We start from the raw sequence: 13,146 nt of genomic DNA, 5'->3' as shown, positions 1-13,146 counted from the left end.
CCCCCCCCTCCCCCGGCCTTTCGGGAACCTCTTTCCAAGCGGCTTGGCCCCGGATGGCCTGGGAGTCCAGGAAGGCCGGCCGCAGGGCCAGGGAGCCACGGCCACGTGCCCGGGGCCACGCGAGGGCCAGGCCACAGAGGGGGGTGAGGAGCCACGAGGAAAACAGCTTGTCTTTTTGGACACACCAGGCTGGCTTGAGAGATCCCGCCTCCGCTCCAGACGGGGGTGTGGGGGGGAGAGTAAGGGGATTGGGGGGTCCCTCAGGAAGGCCAGAGGCGGTGTGAAGGGTGAGGTCACCCTTGAGAAGTCACCCACGTGGGGGGACGGAGCACGTTCTCACAGCCAGAGGGGAGGCCCGGGCTGGCCAGGCCCGTCCCCGCCATGTCTGGCTGTGCCAGCAGGATGTCAATATATTTTATTGATTTTTTTTACAGAGAGGACGGGAGAGCGATAGAGAGCTAGAAACATCGATGACGGAGAAACTTGGACCAGCTGCCTCTCGTACACCCCATGATGGGAATGTGCCCGCAAGGATGTCTTGTTTTTATCTTGATGAGCAGTTTGTGTTTTGTTTTTGTTTTTATTAAAAATATATTTTATTGATTTTGTACAGACAGGAAGGGAGAGAGATAGAGAGCTAGAAACATCGATGAGAGAGAGTCATCGATCAGCTGCCTCTTGCACACCCCTCACTGGGGATATGCCCGCAACCAAGGTACATGCCCTTGACCGGAATCGAACCCGGGTCCCTTCGGTCCCCAAGCCGACGCTCTATCCATTGAGCCAAACCGGTCTTGGTTATGTTTTTGTTTTTAAATATATTTTATTGATTTATTTTTTTTTTTGCAGAGAGGAAGAGAGAGGGATAGAGAGTTAGAAACACTGGTGAGAATCATCAATCAGCTGCCTCTTGCACACCCGCCACTGGGGATGTGCCCGCAACCAAGGTCCATGCCCTTGACCAGAATCGAACCCCCCAGGACCTTTCAGTCCCCAGGCCGATGCTCTATTCACTGAGGAAAACTGGTTTCGGCCGTTTTATGTGTTTTGAAGAAGAATCCTTTTAAGTGGAGGTACAAATGATTAGTGCAGCATCAAAAACAACAAAACCCATTTTTATTTTTAAAAATATATATTTTATTGATTTTTTTTACAGAGAGGAAGAGAGAGGGAGCGGGAGCTAGAAACATCGATGAGAGAGAAACACCCATCAGCTGCCTCCTGCACGCTCCCCACTGGGGATGTGCCCACAACCGAGGCACATGCCTTTGACCGAAATCAAACCCAGGATACCTTCAGTCTGCAGGCCGATGCTCTATCCACTGAGCCAAACCGGTTTCGGCCTATTTATTTTTATTATTATTGTTATTTTTAAATCCTCGCCAGAGGATATTTTTCCATTGATTTTTTTTTTTTTTGAGAGAGGGAAAGACAGAGAGAAATGTCCATGTGAGAGAAACACACTGATGGGCTGTGTCTGGACCAGGGCCCGGGCTGGGGAGGAGCCTGCAACTCTGGTACGTGCCCTTGACCGGAATCCGACCCGGGACCCTGTGGTCTGCAGGCTGATGCTCTACCCACTGAGCCACACCGGCCAGGGCTCAGGGTTCGGTCACAGCGCGTCTGCACTCTGAATGAAGGCTGCCGATCACTGTGCAGGCTCCTCCCACGAGTTTCCTGTTTTCGGAAGAGCCCGCGGGGGGGGGACGACCCCCTCGGTCAGCCCAGATGTCAGCACCCGTCCGCTCAGTCAGGCATCACTGGCCCCACAGAGTCCGGGTCACAGAGACCGGATCGCCGATGCCAGGGCTCTGAGGATGAGAGTTAATCCCCAGCCGGTGTGGCTCACTGGATAGAGCGCCGGCCTGCAGACTGAAGGGTCCCAGGTTCGATTCCCGGTCAAGGGCACAGGCCCGGATTGCGGGCCTGATCCCCAGGGTGGGGCCGTGCAGGAGGCAGCCAATCCATGATTCTCTCTCGTCACGGATGATTCTCTCTCTCTCTCCCTCTCCCTTCCTCTCTGACATCAATAAAAGTATTCGATAAATAAAAAAAAAAAAGGGAAGTTAAAATGTCTGCAACTCGTATGAAGAATGATCTAGTATATTTTATAAAAAACCTTTGGAAACACTTCGAAAACAAGGTCTGGCCCGATATTTTATGCGTTTTTGAATCCCTTCTTTTAAGCGGCTGTGCAAATTATTAGCGCAACTTCAAAAACCACAAAACCCGCTTTTTACTGAATCGCATCTGTTCCTTCCGTGGGAATCTCTCCACAGGGCACGGAAACGGGGATTCCTGAAAAGGTTTACAATGAAGGCAATGATCCCGCCACCTTAGCTACTATCCCTTGATCAGGGCTACAAAGAAACCGCCCAGAACGATAGAAAAATTTCCTTTTTTTTTTTTTTTTTGAAGAAAAGGGTACGGACCCTAGCTTTCACGAACACTCGTTTAAATAAGAGTGAGGTGACTTACGAGGGAAAATAAGATGGGCTTACAGCTTAACCAGTGAACACCGGATTGTTTTCTAGACAAACGAACGTAAGACGGGTCGGCCGGAACAGTGATGTGAACTAAATACGGCCGGTCTCTTGCGCACTGGCCGGTGTGTCTCGGTGGCTACGGCTGAGTCAGCCTGCGGACTGCAGGGACCCGGGTTCGATTCCGATCGGGGCCACAGGCCCGGGTGGCGAGCTCGGTCCCCAGCGTGGGGCGGGCGTGCAGGAGGCGGCCGATGCGTGATTCTCTCTCCTCATGGATGTTTCTCTCTCTCTCCCCCTCTCCCTCTCTGAAATCCATAAACAAAGCGGGGTCACTCCAGGGGTCCTCAAACTTTGTAAAGTGGGGGCCAGATCACGGTCCCTCAGAGAGCTGGAGGGCCGGACTATATGAACTACTAATTCCTACTGTAACACCTCGGCTGCGCTCACTGCCCAAAAAACCTGGCGGGCCGGATCAGACTCCTCTGCGGGCCGCATGTGGCCCGCGGGCCGTAGTTTGAAGACCCCTGCTCCAGACCATACGGGGCGGTGAGCTGCGGGGCATGTTTGCGATGTGACGTGGGGGTGTGAGGCGGGGGCAGGTAGGGCGGCTGCTCGGTGTGGCGGACGCACAGGTGGGAGTGAGTGACCCGGGGACCCTGCAGGCGGGACTGACCCCCACCGGGCGGCGGCCGTGGCCGGGCGGCGGGCGGGCGCACACAGAGCTGGTCGGTCGGTCGGTCGGGCCGCATGGGCGCGTTTATTGGGGACCAGGGGGGCGGGGGGGCTACTTGTTCTTGCTGAGGGTGCGCTGCTTCTCGGCGTGCTCCACGATCTTCTCCTCCACGCTGAGGCCCTTGCGCCGGCGCACGGCGTTCACGTACTTGCGGGCCTGGTTCTCCGAGTCGGCCTTCTCGCCGAAGTGCAGGTACTCCTCCTCCGTGGTCGGCACCCAGAACGGGTCGCTGGGGATGACCTGGGGGCGGGGGCGACGGGAGGCGCCCTTCAGGAGGGTCCGCTTCCCTCCCCGGGCCGAGCTACAAGAATGGAAGTGTAGCCGAGACCGGTGTGGCTCAGTGGATAGAGCGTCGGCCTGCGGACCGAAGGGTCCCGGGTTCGATTCCGGTCAAGGGCATGGACCTTGGTTGCGGGCACATCCCCGGTGTGTGTGTGTGTGTGTGTGTGTGTGTGTGTTGGAGGCAGCTGATGGATGTTTCTCTCTCACTGATGTTTCTAACTCTCTATCCCTCTCCCTTCCTCTCTGTAAAGAATCAATAAAAAAAAAAAAAACATATTAAAAAAATAATAAAATTTTTAAAAAAAGCCTGGACTCCCTTTCCAGGGAACAGCCTCGTGTCCCCACCCTGTCTTCCTGCCCTGCCGTGTGGATGTGAGTGCTCCTTTCTGGTGACGGACAAGAGTCCCCTCTCAAGGCTGGAGAGCACTTTTTCCTGGGAAGCACGTCCCTTAAAGCGCTGCTCTGGAAGGTGTGTGACGCCCTTGGTGAATCTGCGCCGTGTCTCCGGAGGGAGGAGGAGGAGGAGGAGGGGTGTGCCATAAGCACGTGGCCGAGGGCCCTCGGCGCGGACAGAGAGACCCCTGATCCTCTGCCTGCCTCCTCCCGACCGTCCCTCTCACCAGCGGAGCCATCGGGAGGCCAAAGGGGCCGGGGGGAGGGGGGAGAGGGAGGGAGGAGGGAGGAGAGAAGAGGAAAGGGGGGAAGGGGGAAGGGGGAAGGGAGAGGGAGGGGGCTCGCCACCCTGGGCGTCAGCCGCAGGAAGCACAGCGGCGGGTGGAAGGAGGGAAGGGAAAGGAAGGGGGAGGGGGGAGGAGAGAGGGGCCGGGAAGGGGGTAGAGAGGGGAGGGGGGAGGAGAGAGGGGACGGAAGGGGGGGGGGGAAGGGGCCGTTACCTCCCAGTGGCTGAAGACCAGCTGCGGGCTGGCCAGGCCGCTGGTCCGCTTGCGGATCTCGTCGGCGAAGCCGAAGCTCTCGGCCACGGGCAGGGCGGCCCGGATGGAGAACACGTCGGTGCCCTCCTTCATCTCCTCCTGCAGCACCCGGCCCTCCCGCTTGGACAGCACCGCGTACACCCGGCCTGCAACACACACCTCTTACCCCGGCCCCGGGACCGCCCGTCCCCCATCCCGGTGGTCTCCGCCCTGGCCGGTGCGGCTCAGCGGATGGAGCGTCGGCCTGGGGGCTGAAGGGTCCCGGGTTCCATCCCCGGTCAGGGCACAGGCCCGGGTGGCGGGCTCCATCCCCAGCAGGGGGTGTGCAGGAGGCAGCCGATCCGTGATTCTCTCTCCTCATGGATGTTTCTCTCCCCCTCTCCCGCCCTCTCTGAGATCAATGAAAGTAAAATAAAAATGTCGAGGCCCTTAGGCCCTGTGAGCCTCTCCTTCAGCTCTGGGACCCCCAGACCACAGAGGACCCGGCACTCACGATGCTGAAGCCACGGCAGGCCACGCCCCGCCCCCAGGACACTGAGCCTCCCTGCTCTGAGCTCACCGTCTCCCCGGCCCGGACACACTCCAGCTGGCTCCATCCGTCATCGAGTCCTCTTTTATCTGTCTGAGCCCGTTCAAGACCAACCGCCCCCCAGTCTCCCGAGACGGCCACCTCAACGCAATCTCATCGTTACACATCACAAGAGGCCCGGTGCACAAAATTCGTGCAAGGGGCCAGGCCCTCGCAGTCCCGGCTTCGCCCAGCAGCTCATCCAGCTGATCGTTCTGCTGTTTGGCCTAATTAGCATGTTAGCTCTTTATTACGTAGGACTAGAGCAGGGGTCTTCAAACTACGGCCCGCAGGCCACATGCAGCCCGCAGAGGAGTCTGATCCGGCCCGCCAGGTTTTTTGGGCAGTGAGCGCAGCCGAGGTGTTACAGTAGGAATTAGTAGTTCATATAGTCCGGCCCTCCAGCTCTCTGAGGGACCGTGATCTGGCCTCCACTTTAAAAAGTTTGAGGACCCCTGGACTAGAGGCCCGGTGCATGAAAATTCATGGACTGGAGCGGGGGTCCCTCTGCCCGGCCTGCCCCCTCTCTCAGTCCGGGAGCCCTCAGGGGCAGGAGGCAACCAGGCGATCACACCCCTGCTGCTGCCACTGCCGGCAGCGCGAGCCTCGGGCGGCCCTGGGCGGCTGCGGTGCTGAGGGAACTGGGCGCCGCCATCTTTGAGGGCGTGACGGCCAATTAGCATATTCCCTCCTGATTGGCTGCGGGCGCCGCCACCTTTGCGATGGCGTGAGGGTAAATCAGCACATTCCCTCTTTATTAGCTAGGGCTGGCTACACGGCACCTCCGTGCGCCGCAGGCAGGAAGAGCGGCGGTCTGCGGGTTCTGCCCTTCTCAGGGCCGGAAGTGTGGGAATTAAAAGTCGGGGCTCGGGAAAGGAAACAGCTGCTCGCAGCCCTGCTTTCTCTAACAGTAAACAAACAGGAAACAACGCGGGTCCCAATTTGGGGGCGACAGGAAGTCCACGACGGCATCTCAAGCCGACACGACGCTAGGAGGAGATCAAACGTGAACGTGAAGACCCCGGACGGAGCAGGCGGAGGGAGGCTTACAGAACACGGCCCTGCTTCTCCCGTGAGAATACACATGCACAGGACGGGCTGTTCTGGGCAGAAATGACAGAAGTCGACGGGAGATGAAGGGCAGATGTCCATGGAGGAAGCTCGCCCCCTCTCTCTCTCTCCCTCTCTCCCCCTCTCTCTCTCTCTCTCTCTCTCTCGCCCTGTGGTCACTGCCACGGCTGGGAACACAACAGCAATGGCTCGGCTCTTCGGAGCCTCACAAAGCAGGTCCCACGAACCCTCTTCCCGCAGCCCAGGGCCAGGCAGACCGCTCGCTACACCGACCGCTAAACGGAGCACATGTGGCCGACAGGAAGCAGATGGGCCTGCACCGGCGTGAGATAAAGCGCGCTGGGGCCCGGCCGGGGAGCGTGGGCTGCTGGCGGCCGTCTGGACCGACTGGGCCCCGTTCATAGGATGTCAGCAAGCGGCCCCCACGGGGCGAGGCCCTCAGGGGCGTGGCCGTGTCCTGCTCACGGCCCCGCGTCCTCACCGTCAGCGACCTCGGGGTGCGGAAGGCACGGGGGCGAAGCCGGAGCGGACACGGCATGGGCAGGGGCACACGTGCTCGGACAGAACCGGGAGGGACAGCTGGGAAGAGCTCGGATGAAGCCCTGGCCGTGCGGCTCAGTGGATAGAGCGGCGGAGGCCTGTGGCCTGCGGGGTCCCGGGTTCGATTCTGCTCAAGGGCACAGGCCCGGGTTTCAGGCTCGATCCCCAGTGGGGGGCGTGCAGGAGGCAGCCGACCCACGATTCTCTCTCATCCTGGATGTTTCTCTTTCCCTCTCACTCTCTCTCTCTGAAATCAACAAAAAATAAATATTTTATCCGAAACCAGTCTGGCTCAGTGGACAGAGCGTCCGCCTGCGGACTGAAGGGTCCCGGGTTCGATTCCGGTCAAGGGCATGTACCTTGGTTGCGGGCACATGCCCAGTGGGGGGGGGTGTGCAAGAGGCAGCTGGTCGATGACTCTCTCTCATCCATGTTTCCAACTCTCTATCCCTCTCCCTTCCTCTCTGTAAAAAAAAAATCAATAAATTATATTAAAAAAATAAAAAAAATATATATTTTAAATCAGCGTTTTTCAACCGCTGTCCCGCGGCATTGCCTGGTGTGCCGTAGGTGCAGACAAGACAAGAATTTTATAATTTTTCACTATTTTACTTAATATTTCATAATAGCCGAGACCGGTTTGGCTCAATGGATAGAGTGTCGGCTTGGGGACTGAAGGGTCCCGGGTTCGATTCCGGTCAAGGGCATGTACCTTGGTTGCGGGCATATCCCCAGTAGGGGGTGTGCAAGAGGCAGCTGATCGATGACTCTCTCTCATCGATGTTTCTAACTCTCTATCTCTCTCCCTTCCTCTCTGTACAAAATCAATAAAATATATTTTAAAAAATAAAAAAATAAAATAAAAAAAATATTTCATAATAAAGTAATTATAAAATAATTTCTTTGTGTTTATTTGATTCCTATTCAAGAGAATTACTTTATATATAGTCAACATAGGCACAGAGTTAAATTTTTTAACATTTTCTAATGGTGGTGTGCCTCGTGATTTTTTTCATGAAACAAGTGTGCCTTTGCCCAAAAAAGGTTGAAAAACACTGTTTTAAATAATATTAAGCGCGATGCCGTTTTCTGGCCGGGACCTCCCACAATCCCCCTTGCTTACCCAGCACGTCGCTGGTGGCCATGATGTCGCAGGTGTACATGGCCGCCATCAGGCGCTGCGGCTTCACCTGCAGGGCGCAGCGGCAGGCCTCCTTCATGGTGGCGATCAGCTGCCCCGACAGCGGCCCGTAGCAGTCCGCGGGGGCCGGCTCGGGGGGGCCGTGTCCGTCTCCCGGGGGGCCCTCTCCCGGCGGGTCCCGGCTCTGCCGCTCGCTGGCTCCCGCCTCCTCGAGGAGCCTGCTCTGGTCCCAGCGCTCCAGGACGAAGCAGACGCCCATGAGCGGCTCCTCGCACAGCGGGCCGGCCAGCGTGGCCAGCTGGAAGCCGCTGATGATGCTGTTGCCCAGGTCCCGGTGCCCGCTGGCCTCGGGGCCGGCGGCGCCCGCGGGCCCGGCCCACACGGAGCCCCGGAAGGCGGCGCTCCTGTTCACCAGGATGTTGGGCCCGCACTTCCTGGGGCCGAAGGACCAGATCTGGTCCACGGCGTCCCTCCACTTCCGGCCGGTCAGGTGCTGCTCCAGCTTGCCCTTGAACTCCCGGATCCTGTCCCGGGTCCGCTGGGCGGGCTCGCTCGGGGAGAACGCCAGCTGCTCCAGGGCGCGGATCAGGTCGCCGTGCTCCTCCAGGAGCCGCGTGACCTCCTCCGGGAGGGGCACGGCCCGCACGCTGAGCGTGGCCAGCTTGTTGGGCGTCGTCACGGTGACCAGCCCGTCGGGGTCCACCTGCACCCCCTCGGGGACCCGGCTGTGCTCGTCCCGGGCCTGGTGGATCACGGCCACCTTCTGCTGCCGCCCGATGTCCTCGTTCACCATGTCCACGCGCGGCGGCTTGGTGATGGTCTCTCGGAACGGGATGATGGGCTCGGAGACGCTGATTTCGATCTTGGCAAACCTGCAGGCGGATCCACAGAGGAGAAAGGACAGAAGGCCGTGATTTAAAAAAAAAAAAATAAAAAAAAAAATAGCATGGAAACACCCGTCGTAGAAAATAGCACGTAATGGAAAAATCTGTTAAAAAATAAAATAAAATAAAAAATCAGCCAAGACTGGTGTGGCTCAGTGGATAGAGCGTCTGCCTGCGGACTGAAGGGTCCCAGGATCGATTCCGGTCAAGGGCATGTACATTGGTTGCGGGCACATCCCCAGTGGGAGGTGTGCAGGAGGCAGCTGATCGATGTTTCTCTCACCGATGTTTCTAGCTCTTTATCCCTCTCCCTTCCTCTCTGTAAAAAAATCAATAAAATATATTTAAAAAAAAAAATCACACACACACACACACACACACACACACACACACAGATGCCGGGAGCCAAAGACAGCATGTCATAATTACAAGAGTTTTATCAATAGGTTGATAGCTGAAACCGGTTTGGCTCAATGGTAGAGCGTCTGCCTGCGGACTGAAGGGTCCCGGGTTCGATTCCAGTCAAGGACATGGACCTTGGTTGCGGGCACATCCCCGGTGGGGGTTGTGCAAGAGGCAGCTGGTCGAAGTTTCTCTCTCATCGACGTTTCTAGCTCTCTATTCCTCTCCCTTCCTCTCTGTGAAAAAAAAAAAATCAATAAAATATATTTAAAAAAAAAAAAAAAAGGTTGATAAACTTGGGAACTCAACGGGGGCTGAGTTACACATGCAATTACGTGCCTTTCCAGCTGTTGGAAGGGCTGGAAAGGCACTTCCCCCAAACCTGAATAGGGTGGCTGTCGGCTCAGGGCATCTCCATCTACACGTTACTGCCTCCTGTTGGCCAGACACCTGAACAGCTGTAGGCTAATCCCCCCATCTGTACCTTGAGCCACTTTTTTCCTCTTCGAAGCTGTTGTTCTTTATCCCATTTAATTTATTTTTAATTTTAAAATAGGTTTTCACTGAACCAAAAAACCGGTTTGGCTCAGTGAATCCAGGGTCGGCCTGTGGACTGCAGGGTGCCGGGTTTGATTCCGGTCAAGGGCATGGACCTTGGTTGTGGGCTCCCAGTCCTGGCTGGGGCATGCGGGAGGCAACCAATCGATGTGTCTCTCTCACAGCGATGTTTCTCTCTGCCCTTCCCTCTCTCTTCCATTCTCTCAAAAAAAAAAAAAAAAAAATCAAAGAAAAAAAAATATCCTCAGGAGAGGATTTAAAGAAACCTATAATAATAACAGTACAATATGCTAATTAGACCGGACAGCCAAACGACTTTCCAGACGTCATTCCGGACATCCTTCCCGACGAAGTCATGGTGGTGGGGGCCCAGGCAGAGATGGTTAGGGGCGATCAGGCAGGCAGGTAGGCAGAGATGGTTAGGGGTGATCAGGCAGGCAGGTAGGCAGAGATGGTTAGGGGCGATCAGGCAGGCAGGTAGGCAGAGATGGTTAGGGGCAATCAGGCAGGCAGGCAGGCAGAGATGGTTAGGGGCGATCAGGCAGGCAGGTAGGCAGAGATGGTTAGGGGTGATCAGGCAGGCAGAGTGCTTAGGCTTGATCAGGAAGGCAGGCAAGTGGTTAGGGGCGATCAAGCAGGCAGGAAGAGTGGTTAGAAGTGATCAGGCAGGCAGGCAGAGTGGTTAGGTGCAATCAGGCAGGCAGGCAGGCGAACAGTTAGGAGCCAGTGGTCCTGGATTGCAAGAGGGTGCAGGTTGGGCTGAGGGGACTCCCCCTCACCCCCCACCCCCCCCTGTGCACAAATTTCTAGTGCACTGGGCCTCTAGTATTAACAATAAAATAAGAGACTAAAAATGCAACATGATTCAAGTGCAGGAGGGACTGTCAGTTGTTAAATAATAGCAAGCCACAATTCCTGTTTCGGGGGGGATTTCACATTTTCTCCCCAAACCGGCCGAGGATGGCTTAGGCGGCCCTGGAGCGCCCAGTGACCCTGGGGCCGGCCTCTCCCCAGCGGGGGGGCCCCCCTCCCCCCGCCACCGCCCCCCGGCAGCTGACCTTTCCCGCAGGTCATCCAGGCAGCGCTGGAGGTGGATCTCCCCCGCGGTGACCAGCACGTGCTCGCCCGTCTCCTGAATCAGGACCTGCACGCAGGGGTCCGCCTGGTTCAGCAGCTTCATTCCTCGCACGAGCTGTGGCATCTCGCCTGGACCGACAGACGGGACGCGCACGGGTCAGGCACACGGGGCAAGACCAGTGCGGTCCAAGCAGGAGGCCCCTGCCCGGCCGGCGTGAGCGTCGACCCGCGAACCAGGGTTCGATTCCCGGTCAGGGCACAAGCCTGGGTTGCAGGCTCGATTCCCTGGACGGGGGCGTGCAGGAGGCAGCCGATCCATCATGTTCTCTCATCATTGATGTTTCTCTCTCTCTCTCTCTCTCTCTCTCTCTCTCTCCCTTCCTCTTTGAAATCAATAAAAAATATATAAGTTAAAAAAAAAAGATACGGCGTACGAAGACGCCATCCTGGAGATATTTACACGGGGAGTCGTGTGGCTGAGACGCAGGGTCTGATCTCCCCAGCGGGATGCAGAGCTGGCCCCACTGGCCACAGCCTCCCCGGGGGGCACCATGCCTGCAGAGGCCTCGTTCCTAGAGAGAAGGGAGGTATCTGTCCCTTTAAGAGTCGGTGGTCTGTGTGGCCTCCCGGTCGGGAGGATGACTCCGGTACAGGCCTGCATGCATGTTCACAGGACGCCGCCGAGACAACACGGGAGGATTCGAGTCTGACATGATGTCATGGCCCGGCCGGCGTGGCTCAGTGGCTGAGCGCTGACCTAAGGAACCATGGGGGTCACGGTTCGATTCCCGGTCAGGGCACAGGCCCGGGTTGTGGGCTCCATCGCCAGTGGGGGGGCGTGCAGGAGGCGGCCGGTCCGTGATTCTCTCTCATCATGGATGTTTCTCTCTCCCTCTCTGAAATCAATAAAAAATATTTATAGACAAACAAACACACACACACACACACAGCAGCACCAGGAGCACCCCCCCTTTAAGAACAAGGCTGTCTGTCTTACTCGGGTGCTTGGGCTCGATGGCCACCCTGACGATGGGGGTGGCCTCGAAGCTGAGCGGGATGAAGGGCGGGCAGGCGGGCACGCTGCACAGGGTGGCGGATTTCAGCACGACGTCCTGGAGGCCCCCGATGCCTGCAGGGAGGAGAGATCGGGGCTCCGTGAGGGGCGACACGACACGGTCCAGGTTTGCACGAGAGAGGACGGAGAGCACCGACCCAGGACAGGAGTGACAGGAAACACAAAGCCCCCGGGTACAGTGTAGTCGCTGTGAAAGATCCAGAAATCCGCCCTGGCTGGTGTGGCTCAGTGGGTAGCGCGTCGGACCGCGGACTGAAGTTGTCCCAGGTTCGATTCCTGGTCAAGGGCACAGGCCCAGGGTTCGGGGCTCCATCCCCAGGGTGGGGCGTAGCAGGCAGGAGAGGCAGCCGATCTGTGATTCTCTCTCATCATGGATGTTTCTCTCTCTCTCTCCCCCTCTCCCTTCCTCTCTGAAGTAAAAAACAAAAACAAAACAAAACATACTTTAAAAAAAAAAAAAAAAAAGAAAGAAAACCTTTTGCATTATGCTAAAGCCTGTGGTCCCCCATGTGTCCGTTCTCTGTCCAGTTCCCCCAAAAATCCCCAGGACACATGCTGCTTCTGCTTCTGCTTTTTTAAAAAAATATATATTTTATTGATTTTTTACAGAGAGGAAGGGAGAGAGATAGAGAGCTAGAAACGTCGATGAGAGAGAAACATCGACCAGCTGCCTCTTGCACACCCCCCACCGGGGATGCGCCCACAACCAAGGTCCATGCCCTTGACCGGAATCGAACCCGGGACCCCTTAGTCCGCAGGCTGACGCTCTACCACTGAGCCACACCGGTTTCGGCTAAAATAATATTTTTATTGACCTCAGAGAGGGAAGGAGAGGGAGAGATAGAAATATCCAAGAGAAAATCATGGATCGGCTGCCTCCTGCACACCCCACATTGGGGATCGAGCCCGCAACCCGGGCCTGTGCCTTGACTGGGTGTCGAACCGTGACCTCCTGGTTTCTAGGTGGATGCTCAGCCCCAGAACCACGCCGGCCGGGCTCAGGGTCCAAGTTCATGACGCGGTCTCTCCGGCCGGTGCATGGAGAGGTCTGCCCCTGGCCACTGGCGATCAGAGTCTGCCCGGTGTCCACCAAGCCTGCCAGGAACAGCATCTCCCGGGAGGCCAGGGGCTGGGGAAAACCCCGCAGCCAGTGGGTTTTTTTTTTCTCTCCCCCGCTCCCCATCCGCCCTGCTCCTGACCTGGGACCAGCATGCACTTCCTTCCTGTGCACACGGCACCTGGTCCCAACCCGAGGGCAGAGCTGGGGCCGCCTCTGTCGCCAGGGACCCTGGCTGCAGAGTGCAATCTGAACGCTGTCTTTTTGAACTTTTAATATATTTGTATTGATTTCAAGAAAGAAAGGAGAGGGAGAGAGAGAGAGAGAGAGGAGAGAGAGG

The 13,146-nt window shown here is 57.0% G+C and overlaps 1 protein-coding gene across 2 annotated transcripts in view; it reads right to left on the bottom strand.

Annotated features, from left to right (window-relative positions):
* Positions 1–2,087: 2,087 nt before the first annotated feature.
* EFL1 (elongation factor like GTPase 1) overlaps positions 2,088–13,146 on the bottom strand; it is a 41,059-nt gene continuing 30,000 nt past the window's right edge. For both annotated transcript variants that reach the window (XM_084869056.1, XM_084869057.1), the window contains exons 16-20: positions 11,672–11,803; positions 10,656–10,803; positions 7,736–8,625; positions 4,395–4,579; positions 2,088–3,459 (exon numbers count right to left, since the gene is read on the bottom strand). In XM_084869056.1, coding sequence (XP_084725182.1) covers positions 3,271–3,459; positions 4,395–4,579; positions 7,736–8,625; positions 10,656–10,803; positions 11,672–11,803 — 1,544 coding nt within the window. In that variant the 3' untranslated portion in view covers positions 2,088–3,270. The remainder of the gene's footprint in view (positions 3,460–4,394; positions 4,580–7,735; positions 8,626–10,655; positions 10,804–11,671; positions 11,804–13,146) is intronic.

Source organism: Pipistrellus hanaki (assembly GCF_964339955.1).
Source record: "Pipistrellus hanaki genome assembly, chromosome: 21".
Lineage (NCBI taxonomy): Eukaryota > Metazoa > Chordata > Mammalia > Chiroptera > Vespertilionidae > Pipistrellus > Pipistrellus hanaki.
The sequence above is the reverse complement of the archived record's forward strand: the minus strand, read 5'-3'. Positions and strand labels throughout refer to the sequence as shown.